Here is a 15,909-nt window from a genome sequence, read left to right as displayed (position 1 = left end):
ACCCTCTCAGTATGAGCTACTTCGCGATACGGCTACACCGCAGCGCCATCGGGCTGCCTGAGCGGACCCGCGGCGTCCTCGCGGCGCTGGGCCTGCGGCGGCGCGGCATGACCGTCTTCCACCCGGTCAGCGGGCAGGTGGCCGGTATGATCATGAAGGTCAAGGAGCTGGTGCGCGTCGAGGAGGTCGAGCACGCCAAGACCAAGTTTGAACTCAAGGCTGAGAGGAAGCCGGATCCGGGCTTTTACGTCGAGAAGGCCGTTCCCAGGTGATGTCGAGAAGTCATCATGATGGAGAAGAGAGCAAAAAAATAAAAAAATAAAAAGGAAATACAGCATATCCGGTGGAGGTTTTGCATGGGACAAGAGCTCCTGATGAGCACCTGGTCACCTGGTCATGTATGGGCGGAGATACGGCTCAGCGATCGAATGTGGACGCAAAGTCTTTCTTTCGAGTTGTAGCATCTGTACGAATATATCAAATTGTGTACAAAAGTTGTGGGAATAAATCAGTGGCTAGCACGAGATGTATGTTTCAGAGTCTCGGCACTCATTCCTATGTGATAGTAGTCCTCCGGCTGCATCACCCTCCCATAGTCTCGCTCGGCTTGCATGCATTGTACTTCACCATGGCTTCAGCCCTTCCACCCCGTCCATTGCGCATCTAGATGATTCAGCGCCGTTAAGATCTGCCAGAATAGAATTATGGTTTCCGGGATAGATGTGGCTATCGGTAAATCCCACCAAAACCGGCCACCATAGCTTGATTATGCCATGATACATGAGCAGTGCCAACGCCTTTATGCAGTGCAGCCCACAAAGGCACAGAAGATTTCTCCAACATGGAAGGCAAACAAAACGAGACGCGCTGCACTGGAAAAACAAGGCGTTTCATTGTGTCATTAATCTCCGCGCTCCATATACATGATAGTGTCATCCGGATTGGCCACGCAAAATTTAGGATGGAATAGTAGTATCGGGATAGCAAAGGGACCAAGAAATCTAGTTAATTAAGACAGCCCCGCTAGGTCGGTTACTGTATAGATTTAAGCTGATCAGGCGCTCCGAGACTTCTCAATATAGTCTGGACCGGGCGTCTCATATTCGCTGACAAAGTACTTGGTATAGTTCTTCCCCAACCAGTTGGTGAACTTGGTGATCTCCTCGCGGAGACGGTTGACTGATTGTTGGTCCATGTTTGTCTGGGCAACAAGCTCGGGAAGGCTCACTACAAAGGTCGTTAGAGGTTTGTGAAGTATATGATAGAAAAGGGGCAAGATGCAGCTGTGGTCAACTGAACCATACCTAGTAAGCGAAGGAGATGCTCGCCACCATATGTATCGGCAGGGCACTTGTGTCCTTCATTTTTGGGAGATTCCCACTGCTCCGAAATCTCCATGAATTGCGTTCGCTCAAACCTATCAGGATTGTCAGCAGGGGCTACTGGGGCGTTGATCTGGTTTGAATCGGGATCGGGTAACAAACTTGTATAGCAAAATGCGCCCAAGAGCTCGATTGAAGTACTCTCGCAACCCAGCCATGGTCTCTTCAAGAAGATCCTTCTCGGCTGAGTCTTCTGGACGATGGGGGATCTCCCAGTCCAAATACTCCTTGACTACCTCGTCAAATGGGTGCGGGTGTGGGAGAGGCACGAGCTGCTGGCTTTTGGTAATGTTTTCCCAATCATCGACAAGCATTGCCTTCAGGTGGTCGGGCATTACAAGTTTGATCGATGGTCGATTCTGGAATGCATCCTCCTGCAATATAGATGTCGTTAGGCTTGGAGAAACTAAACCGATTCACTGATAAACGCAAAATAAAAAAATCAATGTGTGATAATGATGTCGAGAACAAGAGAAAGAATCGCGGTCCCACTGGGATGTTATGAGAATGTAGTTGCATCAAGAGGTTTTTCGCCCAAGCCAGCGGAATTGCCGACCTTTTCAGGCGTTGCAGGAAGTGATCCTCCCCTCTCACCCTTGAGTGGAGAGCTAGGGGGAGGTAAATTGATGCCCACTAGACTGGTGGCGGAGAGCGGAGGCGAGAGCAGTGCTGAGGAGGCATCGTTTTCAGGAGAATTGTTCTTTCCCGAGTCCTTTCTGGCTGCGAGAGCCTCCTCTGCCTCAATCAGAGCCAACTTGGCGGACTTTTTGCCTGCAAGGGGAATGTTATGATCCTTGGGCATGTGCTGGTAATACTGCTCATAAGCCGAATCTGCTCTGCGTCTTCTCCGCTTCTCAGTAACTTTGGGATGGACAGCTTCCCGTGTGGTTTGAGACCTAAAGCGGGAAATATCGAACGTCGTATCCCCTTTCGCATCCACATAGCGGTAATTTGGAGGTGGAAGGTCCGTGAGATAATCGTAGCATTTTCTCCTGTGCGTTCGAATGAGCTGTTCCTCGTAGGCCAGGGCTTCTTCCAGTGGTGTATCGGCGCCCCATTTGCGTTTCGACATATTTACCGATGACCGCCGACAAGGAGCAGGCGTGAAAAGGTGGATGCAGGTCCGATTTGGGTAGGTTTTGATAGGCGAAGCGGGAAGAAAGAGGGTTGAAGAGCAGAAGCTGTGCGATAATTGTCGGTTGGATTGGTGAAAAATAAAACCGAGAGAGAGGCGCAGGAATTGGTGTTGAATGTGATGGTATTCGTGGAGAAGCGGGAGAAATGATGATGGTTAAGGCGCCACTCGGTTGGCAAGGTTAGGTACCTAGACAGGCCAACATGCTACCGGTGGTGAATTATTGAGTGCGAAGTGAAAGGGGCCAAGGGATGGATGGATGGATAGATGAATTTGGCAGGTGCAGCGAACGAAGTAGAGGCGCGCGGAGTTCTTCCAGCAGCCGCCCAAACACCTAAAACACCCAACCAGGCAGTCACCACAATCAGATCCACCGAGTGAGTAGGTAGGTATTTCATGTGCCTTGAAGAGACTTTCTTGCTTGTGCAAATTTGTATCTTCATACAGTTTTGCAGGTATAGTGGCGACGTCGCACATCAAATCTTTATCCCACTTGGGTTTGGATTGCAGATGAAGCTCATTGCAAGATTCGAAGCGGGTTTCCCGGTGCTCCCTCACGGCGTTTGTTTCCAAACCCATGAGTGGATTTGCAACAATACCAAAAAGGCAACACAGCGCTCATCAACCCTAGGTAGACACCTTACCAACCAAACCGAAACCAACTGATTTTGGTGTCAACTTTTCACACCGCACTACGGTGCTCCATCAGCATAGAAAAGTGACAGTACACGCCATAGCAGATAGCCGAGTATTTGATAACTTTCAAAATACTGAAGACAACTATCCTTCTCATCCCCTTGGCAGAAGAACATAGATAGAAACTCAAATAGGCAAATGTATCCAAAGGAAAACATGTCAAACATACCTCTTCTAGATCGTGATCCCGTTGCCGCTTAGATCCCCTTCCACTCGACGTCGCCTGTTGTGCAGTACGCTCCTCACTCCCCCTGGAAGAGTCGACTCCGGTGCGTTGGCCAGTCACAGACACCTTCTTCAAGGCAGCCGTTCTGGCGCTGGCACCGCCTTTGGCCTGCGCCTGGAGTGCCTTGACGTTCTCCCTGAGCGTGTGGGCCAGCTCCTTGTTCTCATCGTTGAACTTGCGCAGCCTATCCTGCCGCACCCAGTCGTCCCACGTGTTCTTCCATCCTTTGTAATGGATCTTGTAGAATAGGTCGTTGTCCTCGCTCTGGATCTCGAGGATGCGGGCCTCGTAAAGCATGTCCATATGGAAGCAGAATACTCTCTCGTCCGCTTTAAAGGGCGGCGCAGATTGCTTTGGTGGCATCTTTGCAAATTCTTTGATGCGACTAAGGATGAATTAAATGTCGATTCAGAGACCTGGCCAATTTGACCCGCCTTGCCCTTTGAATTTGTCTTGCTTTTTTGATGACCGCTCTGCTGGTGGTGTTTTTGAGCTTCCAGAACGCGCTAGTGCGTCCCTTGTTGCAAACCAAACACGTCAGATCAGACTTTCCGTGAAGAGTACCTGACGTTTGATGCCAATCAATTTCTAGTGGTTCCGATGCGTCGTCACTCAAGACAAAAATAAATATCCCACAAAGCTCTGACTAATAATTGAAATTTGTGACAAGGTGAGTTGCTGATGATGGAATTAGACCGTTGTAGGCTGACTTGAGCAACATCCATGGAAAGGGACGGAGGGAGTGGACGAGGAAAAGGATGGTTGAGAGGGTGATCCCGTGATCACGGGAGTTTGGTTTGCACGACCATTGACAGGCCCACCGCTGTGCAAATGGCGACGCGTTCTAGACGTGTCCAGCACATACCTTACCTTACTTCCACGCGTCGATCATTAAATGACAAACACTCCCCTGTCAATATGTTCAGTTCAGGCCAAGATAGGTGGATGCAATGAAATTCATTTTTAAGCACGCCTTTTAAATTAATATTCTAGAGCTAAATGTCACTGTGTCGAGAACAGGGATGATCTCTCTCCTACAATCAGGCCGACTCTGATCATGGCGCCAACAGAATCGACCATCTTGAGCAACTTCTTACTTGTCCCAGCACAGCTCCCCACAATCATTTCGCTGGACGAATTCAAAGCCTTGTTTCCTCCACAGCACCGATCATCGGCTCAAGTACGATCCCTGTATAGGGACCTCCAGCGCCAAAGGAGTAATGTCGTAGAAGAAGTCTCTGAAAACATTGCAGAGGAGACATCCCGCCATGCAAAGGTTATTCGACGGCAGGTCGCTAGGGCGGATAGGATAGGTACTTTCGCGGACGAGTACGACGCAGAAGACGAAGTTGAGAAAGCGGTGAGAACCCCCAGCTTTGTTGTAGCTATCTAATTCCATCCCCCCCCCNCGAGTAAAAAAAAAAAAAAAAAAAAGAACTGGATGAGTACTAATCCCGTCACCAGTTGCTCAACTCGGGCTCTGCTCCAGCTGGCGATGATCCTCTCACAAACCTGAGTCTTGTTGTACAAAGTATGGAAACCTCTTTATCCGCAGTCGAGAGCCAGATTAAGGATCTGCAGACTGAGGAAGCCAGGCTTCTCGAACTGGTTAAGAAAACTGTTGGAGACTTGAGCGATCTGCGTTACGGCCGGTTATCAAATGCAAACTTGCCAGAGCAGGTCTTGGATGGGTTGAAAAACCTGCAAGACATATGTGAAAACAAAAATCCGTAAGGTCTCAAAGATAACCAAAGGGTTAAATACAAAATAAATTCTTGTGCAACCAAGATATACCTGCGGGCTATTATAAATCGATAGTGAAATAGAGCAGTGCGCCATCAAATAGAGTTGCAAACCAGACGCATCCTTAACAAAGGAGAATCATACTATACCGCCCCCACCGCCCATGTTTGTATCCAAAAAGTAACCGCCAGCTGATCCGATAACAGACGTGAGCTGTGTCTACCTTACCTAATAACCTGAACTTTACCTCTCCCTCAAACTTTTTAAGTGCCTTACCTGGCATCGCCAGGGGGTGCGCCGCGACGAGCAGCCTGTCCAGCACCAGCCTGGTTGACTCCCATGCGGCGGTTCCTGTGGTTTGGGTACGGTTAGTATCGAGTTCAGCCCATAAGATTATGAAATTCGCAAGTGATAAAGAATAACACCACCAGGGTGAGTGTGGGACAAGTTGCTCACATCATGCTGCGGCTCATGAAAGACACACAAAGCATCACGGCCCAGTTGGGAACGACACTGAAGAACCAAAGAATGTAGGCAACGGGAACGCTAAGGCTGTTCTTGGCAAAGAAGCCGTTGAATGGGTGGAAGAGGCTGTCGTTGAACACCCACTTGTCCTTGTTGCCCTTGACAAAGCCCTCTTCGTAGACGTCCATGATGGTTTGGGCCGTGGTCTCGTTGCGCGACAGGGGCTTGATGTATATCTCAACCTCGCTGGGAGCCGGCTTCATCTTCAAGGACCAGATGGAAGGTGCCCCGGCAGACCAAACGTTGCAAAGGATTGGATTGGCCTCGCAGTTGAGGTAGGCCAAGTGCGGGGAATTGGGAAGGGCAGCGATCTTGGGTGCCGAAGCGTTCCAGGAAGCCTCAGACATGGCACAGCGGCCTAGATGGAAACGGAGTGTTAGCAGACAGCGCTTCCAATCGTTTTCAGCACACCTCAACGACACGATCAGGTCTTCCATCCATACGTACCCCAACATGTCTTGTTGCCACCGGTTACCATCACCCACCACTCCTCAGGCTCCGCAGAAGTCGACTTCACGGGGCCATAGAGCAAATCCTTCCAGTTATCCAACGTCAATACCTCGATGGGCTTGGCAGGTGCTTGACCACCGGTTGCGGTGTTGGCATCGGAGCTCTTTGCCTTGTCGGCCTCGGGCGTTGCGCTAGGGGCCGTTGCGCCAAATTGACCAAGGAAGTTTTGGAATTTGGCATAGTATTGCTCGTAGGCGCCCTCGGCAGAAACACCAAGTACTGGCAGTGCCAGTAGGAGGGGAGTAGACAAACGCATTGTGGTTTTCTTTGGTTTTTTCTTCTTCTTTTTTTGTGATCGAATGGTTAGAAATGATGTGTAGGTGACTTGGGATGACCGAGCCGTCTGCCTAGTGGCGCGTCGGCAATGATGTTAGGGACTGCGAGGGGTCGGCCGCCAAGACACTAACGGATAGGAAGCTCTAGGTACCTTCGTTTATGTCACCAAGGAGCTGGGTTAAAATGCGAAAAGAGTACAAGAAGAAAGAGGAAGCAACAAGGGCAGTTTTGAGAATAATCTCAAAACTCGTGATCGCAAAAGCAATTTCTTCAGGAGTGGGAAAAGACCCTTACGGAGTTTTTATTGATGTCTAGACCTCTGGTCTTCGGAAATAGGACACTCTTACGAATCCTTGTCAATGTTGCGTGCAGTCCGTCCATGCCGCCGGCTAAAGAGCAAACTTGGTTAAGCGCGGTGGGAACAAACGGCAGGGGCTTATCGAATCACGAGCCTGACCATTGTTATTGTCGTATGGTCATAGCTTCCATAGAGGTATCCACAGAACCAGGGTGGAAAAGTCCCCTGCTAGGTAGGTACACGACAGTAATGCCTGACGCGTAAATGATATCACGAATCTGATTAATTGTTAGATGGTGAATGGCAAGAAGCTCGAGACGCCATGACTAACATTTGCGCTTTTTGTTAAGCTAGTATCACTTGCGCATTACCAAAAATGGTCAGTCAAGGCAACATCTCCTAAGAATACTTTTTTTTATTCTACTAACTTAGGCGTTACAGGCTCCGGAGTCTCGTGGGCAAAAGCGCAGACGCGAAGCCCGAGGCGCGTCGCAAGCTGAAGAAGAAGCGCCAGCACCCCGAAAGCGACGAACAACCAAAGAACCCCGACCTGAAAGTGAGAACCAAGAACCACGAACCGAAGTCTTAGCCTCACAGAGAACTAGCAAGCGCCGGCGTCTGGATCAGAATGACAGCGAGGCGGCGGGTGAGAGCGGGGTGCAAGCTGGTGGCGACCGCACAGAACAACAAAAGAAGAGACGAGGCAGACCATCGCGCTCGGCTGCAGAGGTAGATACTGAAGCGGCAGTTCCTACCAGAAAACGAGGCCGGCCGCCCAGAACATCTTCGGTGGCAGCAGTTGTTCAATCACCAGCTATGGGTGATTCACAAACTAAGCGGAAACGAAGGAGGCATTCCCTGGCCCGAGTCGCTGTTGAAGAGGCCCAGAACCAGCAAAGTCGCTCAGATATCTCAAAGCCTGCCAAGAAACGTGGCCGCCCTTCGCTGTCAGAAAAGCATCCAGTACAGCCACAGTCTGTCTCAAAACCAGCTCGGAGGTCGACCGGGGCAGCAAAGCCATCCGCTGACCTTGCAAATACTCCGAATGCTGAGGGGCCCCGGATGTCAGAGTTCGGACCGAGGGAATCTACGAAGCCTCGGCCAAAAAAACCGCGAAACTCCTCAGGTGGTGGTCGGGATGAGGACCCCACTACAGAGACAGACGTCGAACCGTATACACGGCATAAGGGACCTCTTTTCGAAGCCGAGTATCAGTATATCACCGAGAAAATGGTCACAGTCCCGAGGTCTAAAATCTCGTCAAAGTGGTTTCCGCTCGATGTTAAGTCCGTTACAGCTGTGCATGATATACTTCTCAACGCGCAACGTCCAGTTCTGCATCACCTGCGCCATGGTCGGCGGCGCCAGGAGCACGCTGCATCCATCATGACAGCTGTGGCTAATCGGGTACAGAGGAAGCTCGGTAGAGGCTTCCCATTTCCGCCACCTACAATCCGTACTAATCGGACGAGCACTTTTGCGACAGAGCAAACATTCAGATCAGGGCACGCAGATGAGCTGGATTACGAGCGCGCTGTTGATGCTGCTCAGGCTCTCGAGGACCAACTCAACCCCACTCTGCATTCAATCGCGCTTCTCAAGGCCGAACTTAAGAAGCAGGAAAAAGCTCTTGAGGATGACTATAGGAGCTTGCGGACGCTGGAGAGCAATGCGCGAGACGAGGCGCGATCATGGAAGAAATCAATGCGAACAACACACGTCTTGGCCCCCGAGGCTAGGTCAATCTTGCCGAACGGTGGCAACGATAGTAAAAGCGAGCGTTGGACGGATTTGGAGCTCGTCATCCCCAAAAGACAGGATGGCAACCTCTACCAGGTATGGTTCATATTTTCCTGGCTTTCGAATTATTTGGCATGCGTATAGTCTCATTGCTAACGCGTCTCTGTTACTTCCATAGAACCTCGAGGACGAGGAGTTGCTCAAGATATCGCAGCAGATAGGAAGTCACATGGAAAGTATGCAAGGAAATCTACGGCAGGTCAATGGAATTCTTCCAGCGATGGAAACCACAAAGGCCGCGCTTCACGAGGTACTGTTGAAACACTTGGATTCCTCTAAGTGCGATGAGGTGCTGCTTGGATAAGCAGAAACTGGACTAGGTCGAGCAATAGCAGCGAGAGACATGTGTTTGATACTTGGGACGGAGGCAATAATGTTCTTGTATGAATAATGAGTCATGATTTAAACGATCCACAGTCTTTACTTGAAAGCCACTGTCTACAGTCTGTTGGAAAAAAAAAAACCAGACTAGTTTACACAGGTGGGTTGGTTCTCAAGAAGTAGGCTAATACTTGCGCGAACGGTGAACTAAGATAAGGTAATCAATGGGTGATTGGGTTCAGCACGACGTCAGGGCGTTTGTTCCAGGTAGCAAACAAGTAAGCCTATACTGTAGCATAATAAAGAACTTTTGAGTTCATAATGCGCGAGATGTGAAGTTTTGTCAGTCAAGCTCCGATTTTTCGGGGGTTCATGCCGGTCGCCGTAGCGCCCGACCCGGCCTCCGATCAACGGACAAATCGAACCACATTGGATGATATCTATGCTAGACTAGTCTAGACTAGACCAGACCCATAACAAATCTGGAATTAAAGCCCAGGCACATGTATATAGTATACTTAAGTAGTAGGGTATTAAGTGGTGGGCGTACCGGGTCCAGCCGATGGATGAGTTTTGCTGGGACGATGTTGTTGTTACCGCAGCAAGATATAGGTGGGCACGCAAAGTAAAACCCTGATTTACGGTACGGTACGGAGTCCACTCGGTACTCGGTTTTAGTTAGCTGCAATGCGACGTGTCAGCCCATTTGTGACGCCTAGACAAGGTAGCGGTGTGATATTCTACAGTGTGGTTGATAGCTAGGTAGGTATTGTACTCCGTAGAAGCTGGGACCCACGTTGAAAATTCCTTTTCGGTAGCATCAGCAACAAGCGATTGGCAGAAAATGACGGGATTGGCATTGAAATTTCTCTGCAGAAACTTTAACCTTGCTGAGCCCCTCCGTAATCGTGCCCCGCGCTGTCTAAGAGGTCGAAGCTTCGGACTAGAGCTCTATGCGCCCCACCTCGGTGCCCCTCCACGAGTCGCCCTTCTGCTTCATCCCACCTTTCAACTGCGCTCATCGGAGAAGAATTGTATTCTTGCTGCATGCGAAGCAATTCGGCGCTATGACAGGCCACAAAGTTGGCTGGGGGTTTTTACGAACCTGTTGGTACCTTTCCCAAAGGAGACAGGTACTAAGGATACCTCAACGTTCAAGATTTCAGTTGAAACCAGGGTCTGGACCCCACAAATTCTTGCTGTTTTTTTTTTCCCCTCCTTCCTCCCATATGAAGTCTGTCCTCCCCTCCGTCTCATTCCCCTTCGGCAACACTTCTTTCCTTTCTCTTTCTCATACTTGTCTTCTGTCTGCATACAAGCTGGCAAAAGGGTGAGGCTTTAGGAGAAAACAGTGAGTAACTTCAGCTTCTACTCTCTCTCTGGGCTGCCAGTGTCGAATTGCTAGTCTAACTTCTACCGTTCCATTTCTTCTAGTCACCGAGGCCGTCGAACTCACAAGCATACACACATTGATCTCCTAAAAACCGCCGGCGATAATTCACAGTTGAGCAAAATGGTTCAATCAGCGATTCTCGGTTTCCCCCGCATGGGTGTGAACCGTGACCTGAAGAAGGCCACCGAAGCTTGTATGTCATGTCATCTTTGCAACCCACAGAGGTGTGGCGCCAGATGGCCCCTACTAACACGAGTTATCTGGTAGACTGGGGCGGCAAGATCTCGCAGGACGATCTCCTTGCCGAGGCCAAGAGGCTCAGACTTGCCCACTGGCAGATCCAGAAGGATGCCGGTGTCGACATCATTCCCAGCAATGACTTTGCTTTGTACGACCAGGTCCTCTCACACATCCAGGACTTCGGAGTGAGTACCATTCCACAAGAGCTTTGACTTTGGTATAGGTTGGAGGCAACCAGCTAATGCATTAATAATCAATCAGGCCGTTCCCGAGAGGTACTCAAGCTCCAAGCTGAACCCCGTCGACGAGTACTTCGCCATGGGTCGTGGTCACCAGAAGGATGGTGTCGATGTTCCCAGCTTGGAGATGGTCAAGTGGTTCGACTCGAACTACCACTACGTCAAGCCCACTCTCCAGGACAACCAGACCTTCAAGCTGACGGCCAACCCCAAGGCCGTGAACGAGTTCAACGAGGCCAAGGAGGCTGGCATTAACACCCGCCCGGTCCTCGTTGGTCCCGTTTCTTTCCTCCACCTCGCCAAGGCTGACCGTGGTCAGTCTGTCGACCCCATCGACCTCCTTGACAAGCTTGTTCCCGTTTACGAGGAGCTCCTCGCCAAGCTCAAGGCCGCTGGTGCCGAGACTGTCCAGATTGACGAGCCTGTACTCGTCTTTGACCTTCCCGCTAAGGTCAAGGCTGCTTTCAAGCCCACCTATGAGAAGTTTGCCAGCCTGGGTGACAAGATCCCACAGCTCGTTTTCGCCACCTACTTTGGCGACATTGTCCACAACTTGGATCTCGTCCCCAAGGACATCTACGCTGTCCACGTGGACCTCGTCAGGAACCCAGAGCAGTTGGAGAGTGTCATTGGTGCCCTTGGCCCTAAGACCATTCTCTCTGCTGGTATCGTCGATGGCCGTAACATCTGGAAGACAAACTTCAAGAAGGCCATTGAGACTGTCGAGAGTGCGATCCAGAAGCTCGGCAAGGAGCGCGTCATTGTTGCCACATCCAGCTCTCTTCTCCACACTCCCCACACACTTGCCAGCGAGAAGAAGCTTGACCCTGAAATTGCCGACTGGTTCTCATTTGCCTCGGAGAAGGCTGTTGAGGTTGCCATCATCGCCAAGGCCGTCACTGAGGGCCCTGCCTCTGTCCGCGAGCAGCTCGAGGCCAACGCCAAGTCCATGAACGCTCGCGCCACCTCAAGCAGGACAAACGACCCCAAGGTTAAGGACAGGCAGTCAAAGATTGTCGAGTCCGACTACAACCGCAAGTCGGAGTTCCCTACCCGTATCTCGCAGCAGCAGGCCAAGCTCAAGCTTCCTCTCTTCCCCACTACCACTATCGGATCCTTCCCCCAGACCCAGACCATCCGCGCCCAGCGTGCCAAGCTCACCAAGAAGGAGATTGACGCTGAGCAATACGCCAAGTTCATCGAGGAGGAGATTGAGAACAACGTCAAGATCCAGGAAGAGCTCGGTCTGGATGTCTTCGTCCACGGTGAGCCGGAACGTAACGACATGGTTCAGTTCTTTGGTGAGCGCCTCGACGGTTATGCCTTCACCACTCACGCCTGGGTTCAGAGCTACGGTTCCCGCTGCGTCCGTCCTCCCATCATTGTCGGCGACATCTCTCGCCCGGCCCCGATGACCGTGAAGGAGTCGAAGTATGCAGTTTCGATCTCAAAGAAGCCCATGAAGGGTATGTTGACGGGCCCCGTCACGTGTCTGAGGTGGTCTTTCCCCCGTGACGATGTCCACCAGTCTGTCCAGGCTGAGCAGCTTGCCCTTGCTCTTCGTGACGAGGTTGTCGATCTTGAGAAGGCTGGCGTCGACGTCATCCAGGTCGATGAGCCTGCTCTCCGTGAGGGTCTGCCCCTTCGCTCTGGAAAGGAGCGCGATGCTTACCTCCAGTGGGCTGTCAAGGCTTTCAAGCTGTCGACCTGTGGTGTCGAGGATTCGACTCAGATCCACTCGCACTTCTGCTACTCTGAGTTCCAGGACTTCTTCCACGCCATTGCTGCCCTTGACGCCGATGTTCTGTCCATCGAGAACAGCAAATCGGACGCCAAGCTGCTTAAGGTGTTCGTCGACTCGGCCTACCCCCGCCACATCGGCCCTGGTGTCTACGACATCCACTCCCCTCGTGTTCCCAGCGAGCAGGAGATCAGGGACCGCATCGAGGAGATGCTTCAGTACCTCAAGCCTGAGCAGCTCTGGATCGACCCTGACTGCGGCCTGAAGACTCGCCAGTGGAAGGAGACTAAGGAGGCACTGACCAACATGGTCAACGCCGCCAAGTACTTCCGCGCCAAGTACGCCAAATAAGCTGCAAGTCGGCTTTTTTCTTTCTCTGATGTTTTACTCATTTGGGTTTTCGGCGTTTTGGAGCCCACGCATTTCCGTGGCATGACTTGCGGGATTTGATGTTCGATTTCAACATCGGCGTTTTTTTTTTTTTTCTTTTATTCTGGGATATGATATCAAAAGTGCAAGCGATAAGTCTCCGAAAAACAGGTGTTCGGGTGGGTTAAAAATTGGTGGTTGGGTTCATGGGAACGGCGTGAGGAGCATTCAACATTTGGCGAGGAATACCAAAAGGGTTCCGGAGACCTAGAGGGAAATTTTGTCCATCAACCGGACTTCCCGAATCACTCATACCCCTATTCTGTTTTCCTTTTATTTTTCTTTTTTGTTGTTGTACGAGGTTCTTTTGCATCTTCTTGCAACATACCATCAGATATAATGACGGAGTTTGGGGCAGAGAAGTAGTTGACGTCAGTACAGGCTGGCCGTGGCAGGTAGATAGTCACACTAAGAATGAATGAGACCCAATTCAACTGGGTAATAGACTGTTTTGGACCTGACTTGCCAAAGGGCGACAATGCGTGATTTTGCGTGTGGATTTGACACATGATAAGTCTGCACTGGGAACCTAGAAATTTATCCACACACTTACCTTACCTATCTGCGTACCTACATATTTATCCGCCCATTTACCCGCATACTCACCTGCCTACTTGCCTGCCTACTTATCATTATTGTATACTTGGGGGCTGTATGTTATGGGCCCCCTCAAAGAGGGGGTTGCAAAATCGCGGGTCACGACAAAATCGCGGGTCAGATAGTGCACAATATGCAACGCGTACCAACCCATTAACAAAAACGGTGAACATTTTAATTTTTTTAATAATAACGGCCGTACTAATTTAGCTAAGAATAAATTGTAAAATATATTATATAATATTTTAAATGTAAATCTTAATTATATTTTTATTATATTTTTAATTATAATATTTATTATAATTTCCATATAAATATTTAATTTTATTAAAAATTAATTTTTTTAAAAATTAAAAAATATAGGTAAATTATTATTAAATTATTATAATTAAAAAGGTTAAAAATATAATAAAAATTTAATAAAAGTCTACACTTAAAATAATATATAATATATTTTACAACTTATTTTTAACTAAATTGGTACGGCCGTTATTATTAAAAAAATTAAAATGTTCACCGTTTTTATTAATGGGTTGGTACGCGTTGCATATTGTGCACTATCTGACCCGCGATTTTGTCGTGACCCGTGATTTTGTCGTGACCCGCGATTTTGCAACCCTCTCTTTGAGGGGGCCCATAACATACAGCCCCCAAGTATATGTGAAAAGTTGAGATGTTCATATTTCCACTATTGGCGATTGTTTGGCTTATTTAGAGCGAGCCACATATAATGTCATACTCCTAAAGTAATATGGCTAATGGATATATCAACGTGTCTTTGTGAGTCCGAAAGTGTGGTTGAAAGACTGACAATTCTCCGATGTCGCGGGAGGATCGTATAAAGTAAAAAGAACCCCAGGACGTTTGCAAGGAAAAGGGTTGTTCGTCCTTTGTGCCTATGAAGCGAATATTCAGGGGTGGAAGCTCGAATATCACAGATCAGCCCAGAGCTTTGAGGATCTAGACTTCGCCTAGCAGGAGAAGCCATCAAAAGTGGGGGCAATGCCCTGTTGTGAAACGGCCTTGTGATGAACAAAAGCCCCATGCATCGAGGAGAGCAAGTCCTTTTTCGTCTCTATCACCGGTTCGTGCGGAAAAGTGGAGAAATAGCTCGCACTGGACCTTGAGCAAGGAGCACGCAGTATGTCATAATTGATCTCAAACACAAATCATTTCCGAAGAATTGCCAGTGGTATATCTCTTGCTGCACAACATATGGAGATTTGATCACGGTATGTAAGAGGAGTATCAACATAGCCACCTTAAAAGGAGTAATATTCAATGCAGCTATATCGCACCAGCGATTCCGAGCCAGGAAATCTAAGCGCACTGCTGAGAATGGAGACACCAGTCTTTCTGATCCGGTTTTCTCGGCCTTTCTTTTTTGGTCTATTTTTCGCTCATTCATCACGTTCTATTCCTGGGGGGAAAAAACAAAAAAAAAAAACAAAAAAAAAAAAAAACCCCATCGAGAAATGTAGCATGCGAGATGAGATGGTAGGACGGCAACTCCGCAGAGACAATCGACAGGCGGCCAAGGACTCAGTGGACATCAATCGATCTTGGTTGCATTTTCTGGAAGCTCTCCATACCAAGTGGCACTGTAGTGTTTTTTTCCCCCTACGGCATGGCCAAGTAAAAGATCAATAACACCACGTAAAATGGGTAAGGGGAGCACAGCCTCATCCCAGATACATACTTCAGACGATAAAACGGTGAGTCGTGATCTTCGGATAACTGGGGACACCTGGCAAAACAAATATGGACAATGTATATGCGTCGTTGCATTTTAAGTCAAAGCCTAAATTTTGGCGGATACACCTTTTCCCCCCCGTCAGCCACGATCGGGAGAAATATCCCGCGCATGCACTACGCATTTGGCAATACCAGCGAAGCCTCTTACGAAGAGTAATTTACTCAAGAACCAGTCTTGCGACGGCACTGGCATCTAGCAGCTATCATCTTATTTCCACGGAGCCACATGTTGCTAGTGTGAACGCAGTGAATAGGGTCGGTCGGATGAGAAACTAGTCTAGTCTAGTTCTGCACAACTTAGTTAGACAGTAAGCATGAGATGACAGACGCCTATTTAGTCAGACGTCAAACTGTCAGGGAGATGATGGCGGCCGGCCACGTCGAGTAGATTACGTATTGGCCCCGGGCAAGCATTGGATTGTGCCAACCTGTCGGAGATTCATAACGGATGTGGCGTCCTCGGTGGGTTGCGTGCCAACAACATTCGAATGCATTGTCCGGGCGGGATCACCGTTGACATAATGCAAAAAAAATCAGGGCTGTGTTCGTCCAAGCATATGGTACACTCATAGGGCATAAAAGGGAGCCCTAGAAGTGGGGGGG

The 15,909-nt window shown here is 49.4% G+C and overlaps 7 protein-coding genes across 7 annotated transcripts; 4 read left to right on the top strand and 3 right to left on the bottom strand.

Moving 5' to 3' along the window:
- Positions 1-11: 11 nt before the first annotated feature.
- PgNI_05782 (uncharacterized protein) lies at positions 12-272 on the top strand (the record flags this gene model as incomplete). Its single annotated transcript, XM_031125813.1, has 1 exon — positions 12-272. The coding sequence occupies one exon, from the start codon at positions 12-14 to the stop codon at positions 270-272; it is 261 nt and encodes an 86-aa protein (XP_030982605.1).
- Positions 273-865: 593 nt separating this feature from the next.
- Positions 866-2,689, bottom strand: PgNI_05781 (uncharacterized protein). The gene is made up of 4 exons (XM_031125812.1): positions 1,939-2,689; positions 1,485-1,756; positions 1,305-1,417; positions 866-1,227 (listed from the first exon to the last, which is right to left on the bottom strand). The coding sequence occupies exons 1-4, from the start codon at positions 2,452-2,454 to the stop codon at positions 1,055-1,057; spliced, it is 1,074 nt and encodes a 357-aa protein (XP_030982606.1). The 5' UTR covers positions 2,455-2,689; the 3' UTR covers positions 866-1,054.
- Positions 2,690-3,191: 502 nt separating this feature from the next.
- On the bottom strand, positions 3,192-4,163 carry PgNI_05780 (uncharacterized protein; the record flags this gene model as incomplete). Its single annotated transcript, XM_031125811.1, has 2 exons — positions 3,383-4,163; positions 3,192-3,209 (listed from the first exon to the last, which is right to left on the bottom strand). Exons 1-2 carry the CDS (start codon positions 3,800-3,802, stop codon positions 3,192-3,194), a joined length of 438 nt encoding a protein of 145 aa, XP_030982607.1. The 5' UTR covers positions 3,803-4,163.
- Positions 4,164-4,496: 333 nt separating this feature from the next.
- Positions 4,497-5,173, top strand: PgNI_05779 (uncharacterized protein; the record flags this gene model as incomplete). Its single annotated transcript, XM_031125810.1, has 2 exons — positions 4,497-4,799; positions 4,904-5,173. The coding sequence occupies 2 exons, from the start codon at positions 4,497-4,499 to the stop codon at positions 5,171-5,173; spliced, it is 573 nt and encodes a 190-aa protein (XP_030982103.1).
- A 281-nt stretch (positions 5,174-5,454) lies between these two features.
- On the bottom strand, positions 5,455-6,473 carry PgNI_05778 (uncharacterized protein; the record flags this gene model as incomplete). Its single annotated transcript, XM_031125809.1, has 3 exons — positions 5,455-5,533; positions 5,639-6,065; positions 6,155-6,473. 3 exons carry the CDS (start codon positions 6,471-6,473, stop codon positions 5,455-5,457), a joined length of 825 nt encoding a protein of 274 aa, XP_030982102.1.
- Positions 6,474-7,063: 590 nt separating this feature from the next.
- Positions 7,064-9,028, top strand: PgNI_05777 (uncharacterized protein). The gene is made up of 3 exons (XM_031125808.1): positions 7,064-7,170; positions 7,233-8,627; positions 8,710-9,028. The coding sequence occupies exons 1-3, from the start codon at positions 7,168-7,170 to the stop codon at positions 8,893-8,895; spliced, it is 1,584 nt and encodes a 527-aa protein (XP_030982105.1). The 5' UTR covers positions 7,064-7,167; the 3' UTR covers positions 8,896-9,028.
- A 1,093-nt stretch (positions 9,029-10,121) lies between these two features.
- PgNI_05776 (uncharacterized protein) lies at positions 10,122-13,411 on the top strand. The gene is made up of 4 exons (XM_031125807.1): positions 10,122-10,263; positions 10,347-10,498; positions 10,573-10,730; positions 10,807-13,411. Exons 2-4 carry the CDS (start codon positions 10,426-10,428, stop codon positions 12,874-12,876), a joined length of 2,301 nt encoding a protein of 766 aa, XP_030982104.1. The 5' UTR covers positions 10,122-10,263; positions 10,347-10,425; the 3' UTR covers positions 12,877-13,411.
- Positions 13,412-15,909: the final 2,498 nt, after the last annotated feature.

This window comes from Pyricularia grisea, chromosome I, assembly GCF_004355905.1.
Source record: "Pyricularia grisea strain NI907 chromosome I, whole genome shotgun sequence".
NCBI classification, from domain to species: domain Eukaryota; kingdom Fungi; phylum Ascomycota; class Sordariomycetes; order Magnaporthales; family Pyriculariaceae; genus Pyricularia; species Pyricularia grisea.
This window is presented reverse-complemented; position numbering and strand designations above follow the sequence as displayed.

Coding starts and splice junctions, on each gene's coding strand:
- PgNI_05781 (XM_031125812.1), bottom strand. CDS start 2,454: ATGTCGAAACGCAAATGGGGCGCCGATACACCACTGGAAGAAGCCCTG. Junction 1,418..1,484: donor GGGCGCATTTTGCTATACAA/GTTTGTTACCCG, acceptor CAATCCTGATAG/GTTTGAGCGAACGCAATTCA. Junction 1,228..1,304: donor GCATCTCCTTCGCTTACTAG/GTATGGTTCAGT, acceptor CGACCTTTGTAG/TGAGCCTTCCCGAGCTTGTT.
- PgNI_05776 (XM_031125807.1), top strand. CDS start 10,426: ATGGTTCAATCAGCGATTCTCGGTTTCCCCCGCATGGGTGTGAACCGT. Junction 10,499..10,572: donor GAAGAAGGCCACCGAAGCTT/GTATGTCATGTC, acceptor GTTATCTGGTAG/ACTGGGGCGGCAAGATCTCG. Junction 10,731..10,806: donor CACACATCCAGGACTTCGGA/GTGAGTACCATT, acceptor ATAATCAATCAG/GCCGTTCCCGAGAGGTACTC.
- PgNI_05777 (XM_031125808.1), top strand. Junction 8,628..8,709: donor AGGATGGCAACCTCTACCAG/GTATGGTTCATA, acceptor TTACTTCCATAG/AACCTCGAGGACGAGGAGTT.